Source organism: Chinchilla lanigera, unplaced genomic scaffold (assembly GCF_000276665.1).
Source record: "Chinchilla lanigera isolate Chin_1 unplaced genomic scaffold, ChiLan1.0 scaffold00046, whole genome shotgun sequence".
In the NCBI taxonomy this organism is placed as follows: domain Eukaryota; kingdom Metazoa; phylum Chordata; class Mammalia; order Rodentia; family Chinchillidae; genus Chinchilla; species Chinchilla lanigera.
This window is the reverse complement of record NW_004955447.1, coordinates 14,141,909-14,148,524: the sequence shown is the minus strand read 5'-3', so window position 1 is coordinate 14,148,524 and position 6,616 is coordinate 14,141,909. Positions and strand designations below refer to the sequence as shown.

Genomic DNA, 6,616 nt, shown 5'->3' with positions numbered 1-6,616 from the left:
CTTTTTTGGTACTGGGAATTGAGCTCAGGACCTTGTGCTTGCTAGGCAGGTGCTTGTGCTGCTGAGCTATATATCCCCTACCCGCCTTTTCTTTTTTTTTTTTTTTTTTTTTTTTTTTGTCTGTGTGTTTGTGAGACAGGGTCTTGCTATGTACTAGCCGCTCCTCTTCAGCTGCCTTCTTTCTATATGAAAATTTCAGGTCTCTCTTGTCTGCAAGAAAACAAGTTAAATCTCTTTTCATTTTTCTTCTACTGGTTTACTTTTTCCTTCCTTTCACAGCTAAATTTCTTTAAAAAAAAGAAAAAAAGGCTAAATTTCTTAAAAAAAAAAAAAAAAAAAGGCAGGCCTAGTTCCATCTTCCAGGCTCATGTCCCAGGTCCCTATTCCAGTATAGTCTGATTCTGCTCACGTTACTGCATTAAAACAGCTCTTCCTGGACTGTGCAGTCTTCTTAATGGATACATTTAAAATCTTCTCTCTACTCTGGTATCGGACTTGTTCAGAACTTTCTCCTGGAAACCCCTCGTCACTTCCGCTTGGTTTTTCTGACCTGTTGGCTTTGCTCTGTTTCATTGTCTCCTCAGGTGCTCCCTGGGAGCTTTTTCAAGGCCTTGGTTACATCTGCATGTGGGTGACTTTGGAATGTATGTTTCCAGTGCAGATGGCCCGCAAACCTAACTGCCACTGGACACCTGGGATGTCTCCCCGGTCCAGATGGAGCTCCCTGAGTGCTTCTGCCCAGCCCCTTCCAAAGCTGCTCTTCTCTGTCCTCCATCTCAGTGAGTGGTAGCACCCTTCTCTCCCTTTTCTTTCTGGCTATGGAAGACTGGGCTTTCTCCTTTCCTTTTTTTTTTGAGACAGGGTCTCACTGTGCAGTTCAGGCTGGCCTTGAGCTCACTTTGTAGCCCAGGCTGGTCTCAAACTTGCAAGGATCCTCCTGCCTCAGCCTCCCGAGTGCTGGGATTACAGGCATGTGCCACCACGCTTGGCCTAAATTTTTAGAGGAAAGGACTAAAATAAAATATAAAAATAAGCTAAACTACGTCTCACTGTCTGGTTTATCCTTTTTCTGACCTAATGTCAAACATTGTGCATGGATTTCATTATAATGGAAGAAAATTTAAAAAGAATTACTTCATGATGTTGGTGGAGTCTGAGTTTGAAGCGTGTGGAGGGCATGGTAGGCACAGGCTGTCTCTGCCCGCGCCCCCCCAGGGTCTTTTGTTTAGCTGGGAAGGCTGAGGGTTGATGTGACCACTAGGCCCTGGAGGGTTTCCTCACTGTCTGGTACCATCATAGTACTGTAAGCAGCTTTCCCTTATGGTTTGGGCATCCTCACAGGGTACCAGCCTCATAGTAGTACACCTTTTTTTTTTTTTTTGTCATTTTGAGACAGGGTCTCACTATGCAGTTCAGACTGACCTTGAACTTACTTTGTAGCTCAAGCTGGCCTTGAACTCGCAGCACTCCTCTTGCCTCAGCCTCCCGAGTGCTGGGATTATAGGTAGGGGACACCATACCCAGCCACGCCTTTTCTTTTGTTACTGGGGACTGAACCCGGGACCTTTGCACTGAGCTACGCCAACCCCCACCCGTTCTTTTTATTTTGAGAAGGGGTCTCACTAAATTGCTCAGGCTAGGTTTGACTTGTGATCCTAGTCCCTCAGCTTCCCAGAGTGCCGGAATGACAGGCGGTGCTGACACACCTGGCTGGTAGCGGGATTTTTGTTGTTGCTTTTTCTTTTTTGAGACAGGGTCTCAGCTATGTAGTTCAGGCTGGCCTTGAACTCATGGTGCTCCTCCTGGCTCAGCCTCCTGAGTGCTGGAATCACAGGTCATGCCACTATACTGGGCATGGTAGCAGGATTTTTTTTTGTTTTGTTTTTTTTTTGGTTTTTCTCCGGTACTGGGAACCGAACTCACGACCTTGCGCTTGCCAGGCAGGCGCTTTGGCGCTGAGCTAAATCCCCAGCCCCTGCTAGCAGGATTTTTAAAAAGCAATTCAGAGCTTGAGAAGCAGATGTTTGAGCAAACAAGATAAAACCTGCATTGCCTTTTCTGACCTACTCCTGCAGCCATGCAGCTTTATTCCAGCGGCCTCTCCTGTCCACAGGAGAGTTGAGAAGCTACCCAGACTCCAGGAGAGGATCTCTGTGGCCTCTCAGAGCATCGGGGTCAGGGCGTGGAAGGGCAGGTGGGAGGAGAGACGTGGCTGTTGCTGCTGCAGCCCTCCCCCAGAGTGCCCACTGGGGCCCTTTCTGGCCTGCCTGCTTGCCTGGGTCTCTGCCTCAGTTGTGAGGAGCAGCATGGTCAGAAGAGCCTGCGCTTTCACCGGGTTCTCAAGGTTATAAGTGAGAATCGTGTGGACTTTCTGGGAAGATGGCAGACTTGGAAATTCACACAATTTACATTGAACCTTTGTGGTAAACCTTTTTTTTGTTTGTTTGTTTTTGTCTGGAACCGGGAATCGAACTCACGATGTTGTACTTGCCAGGCAGGTGCTGTGCTGCTGAGCTAAATCCCCAGCCCCCAATGTGATAAACCTTTTTGTAGTGGAAGAATACCTAAGTCATGGAGACACATACATTTCATTACTATGTTTACCTGAAATTTTAGAAAAGTGAGGTGAAAGGATTGCTTTTTCTTTGGCAGAAAATAGGTGTATTTCTGTTACTGTAAGTCCTACAAGCAAGATATTAACTAGTGGCTTTTTAAAAAAATTTTAATTTGTCGTTGTTGCTGTTTTGTAGAGCTGGGTATGAAGCCCGGGGCATCAGGTACACTTGGTGAGGACTGCTCCACTGAGCTGCATGCCCAGCCCAGCTCATGGCATTTTGTTGCAGATGAGTGCCGTTTTTTTGTTTTTGCAGATATGCAATATGATGAGGATGATGATGAAATCACCCCAGATCTGTGGCAAGAAGCGTGCTGGATTGTAATCAGGTAACTCTTCAGACCAAACTGAATCAGCTTTGAAAGACACTGTAAAATATAAGGGGATTTCCCTTTTAATTCTGTTCCCAATGGGTCGATGTTTGTAGGAATACACTACATGTAAGTCTGTAGTTTATATATTAACTTCAATTTGTAAATATTTAAGACTTGCAGAAAAGTTACGTAAAGAATTCAACCACCAAGTGGTTGCTTGCTATTTCAAGGCCAGATTGGACTATATGTAGTGAGACACTGTCTCAAAGAAACCTCCCCCCAAAGAATTTATTTATACATGTCACTGGATTCCCTAAGTGACAGTGTTTTCTTTTTCTTAGTGCATATTTTTTTTCTGAAAACTTTGAGAAGTTGTTCAAGACCTAAGGATATTCTTTTACATAGTCACAGTACAGGAATTGAATTAGTGTTGATGTAACAATCTTATTTAATCCATACATCTTACCCAAATTTTGCTAGTTTTCCCACTAGTATTTATAGCAAAATAAAAATTCTTCTGGTCTTGTATCGAACATTGAATCACGTATTATACTTTGTTTCCAGGATTTATTTTTCTGTCTCCTTTAATCTGGAGTAGTTGCTTAATCTCTTTATAGACTTTGTTTTCTTCAGTGCTGGGGATTAAATCCAGTTTCATCTATCTCCCCACCCCTTTTTTTTGAGACAAGTTCTCACTATAGTTCAGGCTGGCCTTGAACTCAGATCCTCCTGCCTCAGCCTCCCAAGTGCTGGGATTGCAGGTGTGTGCCACCGTGGCTGGCTCCCAAACCATTTTTATTTATTTATTTACTCATTTATTTATTGTCTTTTTGAGACAGGGTCTTGCTATGCAGTTCAGCCCGGCCTTGAGCTCACTTTGTAACCCAGGCTGGTCTCAAACTCATAAGGATCCTCCTGTTTCAGCCTCCCACGTGCTGGGATTACAGGTGTGTGCCGCCATGCCCGGCTTACCATTTTTGTTTTCAATTTTGAGACAGGTGAAGGAATCCTCTTTCCCCTGGCATGATTTTACACCTGTTAAAGATGTATATTTGTAGGATAATAAGGCCCAGGGAGGACAGCTACACCCTGTAAACACCGTTTCTCAGCCCTGCTTTCGACAAGCAGCCACTGCTCCCTGCTTTCGCAAGCCTGGTCCCTGGCAGGTCCCTGCAGCGCCTTTGCGTTGAACTCCCCCGCGGAAGTCCGTTCGGACCTTTTCCTGTCACAGCCCCTTTATGCCTGTGACCCAGTGTGAAAGTCCTTAGCCAGGATGACAGTGATGGTCAAGTGGCAGGCCGGTCCCCTTCAGGGTTGTTCTGAAGTGAACCTGTCCTGTTGAGCTCCTACCTTTCTGTTTTTTCCTTTTTTCCCCTAACAACAGGGTTGCTAAGTGCCTAAGTTGCCTGGGCTGAGCTCAAACTTGTGATCCTCCTGATCCAGCCGTCCCTTGCTGGGATTGTAGGCATGGGCTACCGTTCCTTGGCCGTGACTCTTTTTTTTTGAACCTGACTTTTATTTTGGTTTTGGTTTGAGACAGGGTGTCACCAAGTAGTTCAAGCTGTCGTTGAACTTGCGGCAGTCCTCCTGCCTCAGCCTCCCGAGTACGGAGATTAGGCATGCATCGTCACCTGCAGCTTGGCCTTGACACTTTTGAGTACTGTGAGCCAGTTACCCTGTGGCCGTGGTGGTGAGCCTGGCACAGGTGCTGCTGCGGGCTGTGTGTGACTGACAGCTCTGACAGGTTCACCGTCCTTGCTCTATTGGATACTTTTTAGTTTGGGTGTGTCTCTTTTTTTCAGATGATTACTTTTGACATGGGATGTTCTATTCCAGTGCACTGTCAGGAGATATGTACATTTGTTCCGTTACTGCTGACGTTAATTTGATTCCATGGTTTTCTCATTATTGTAAATAAGTACAGTTACAGAAGGTTATATTTCAACCCAGTGCACATCCAGTTCTCACTGTAACTGAAATGCAGTAAAACTCAGTGAGACACCTTGTGTAGCACCTAAGGATGTTCAGTGGTAGGGAGCTTGCCTACAATGAGCAAGACCCTGAGTTTGATCCTCAGTACTAAGAAAAGAAAGAGAAAAACAAGTGTTAGAGGTTTAAGGTCCCAAGTAGCTCACAATTGCTAATGTCCTACTGTCCAGGGATGCCAAGTGCTGGCGAGCAGCAGTTGCTCTGTGCTCAGTGAGGCCGGCGCCTCTGCCCACCTGCTGCAGCGTGCCCGCCCTCTCGGTCTGCGTGTCCTTTTCAAAGAACACATGCTTCTGACACCCTGCCCCTTGCCTTTGGAGAGCACTGAGTACTTTTCTTGAATGTTGTTTTGTTAAGAATGCATTGAGGTTTTGGGAGAGAAGTGTGTGTTTCTCCTTTTAAACCTGGCTTGAAAAACTTCCCGTTGAGACAGTTGTATCTTCTGTGACTGAGTACTGTGTCAAGCCAGAGACATTTTTACTGGGAAACATAACCAGCTAGACGTTCCTGCGGAGTGTGTCTGTGTTCTACGTTCTCCAAGTAGAAGATAATATTTTTGACTTAGGCAAAAAGGAATTGTTTCCCACAGATTTGTTCAAGGATAAAGTGCTGTCTTATGAAAGGTCACAGAATTTATTCATCATTTGCTGGTAAATTAATTTAATTTTACAGTTGTAATTGGCTGTAGGTGCTTTAGCTGTTACCACACGGAATTGTTTCACCTTTTCACATCGAGTGATCTTTACCCAGTGCTGTGAATGTGGTCTTATTAAGCTCACAGGTAACTCCAGCAGGATGGTTTCTGGGAAATTAGCATAATACTAAATCTTTTATGGGTATTTAGGTGTGTAAAGAAAGTATTCCAGTGGAGATTCTGGGGAAAGTACTTTGAGTAACGCAGCTTGTCTGTAGTTTTGTAAAAATTTGCCGCCTTAAATTCTTCATAGACACCATTTCTAGTTCCCTTGGGCGATGCCTTCTGGATTGTAACTTATCAGCGGATGTCCCCAGGGGCTGTGAGAGAGTTCGTTCTTGTTCCGTCACAGTTCCTACTGAGAGACATGTGCCAGCCGTTCAGGCTGTGCTTTGCACAAGGGTAGCTGTGGCTAGCTGGGCTGTGAAGGCCGTGTCAGGAAGTGGGTTGCAGGTGTGAGAGTGGGTCAGTGATTACTGGGCAGAGGGGAGCAGGAAGTCGCAGGTAGCAGCCGGCGGAGGGGTTGAGGTGTGGAGGTGTGGGGCAGCGTCTGGCTGAGAAATGATGAGACCCCATGTCCTTCGGGCTGTGCAAGATCCAGAGCTGCGCCAGAGCTGACCCGGAGCTCAGGGCAGTGCCGGCTGGCAGCGTTACTGGACGGTAGCGGGGAGTGATCTGCTGAGTGTCCTCTCCACTTGCACCTTTTTAAAATGGCATCGGAGATTGAACTCAGTGTACAAAGTAGGCAAGGGCCCAGCACTAAGCTATCCTCGTGGTCCTCTTTTGTGACAAGGTCTTGTTGAGTTGCTTAGGCTGATTTTGAACTTGTGATCTTCCTGCCTTGGTCTCCCAAGTGCTGGGATTATAGGCCTGTAACCCCCAATCCACATCCAGTAGTACCTTCTCTTTGAGATTGTCCATCCTTCCTTAGGACTTTACTTGTGACTTCCTGTCTACACTGCTAGCTCTGACCTCTCAACTTAAGTTGCATTTTTACATTTTATTTTC

General features: G+C 45.9%; 1 protein-coding gene across 2 annotated transcripts in view; it reads left to right on the top strand.

The window, feature by feature from the left end:
• Positions 1-6,616, top strand: part of Polr2b (polymerase (RNA) II (DNA directed) polypeptide B, 140kDa) — a 40,375-nt gene that overhangs the window by 2,032 nt on the left and 31,727 nt on the right. For both annotated transcript variants that reach the window (XM_013518517.1, XM_005392864.2), the window contains exon 2: positions 2,871-2,943. In XM_013518517.1, the coding sequence (XP_013373971.1) occupies positions 2,871-2,943 (73 nt within the window). The remainder of the gene's footprint in view (positions 1-2,870; positions 2,944-6,616) is intronic.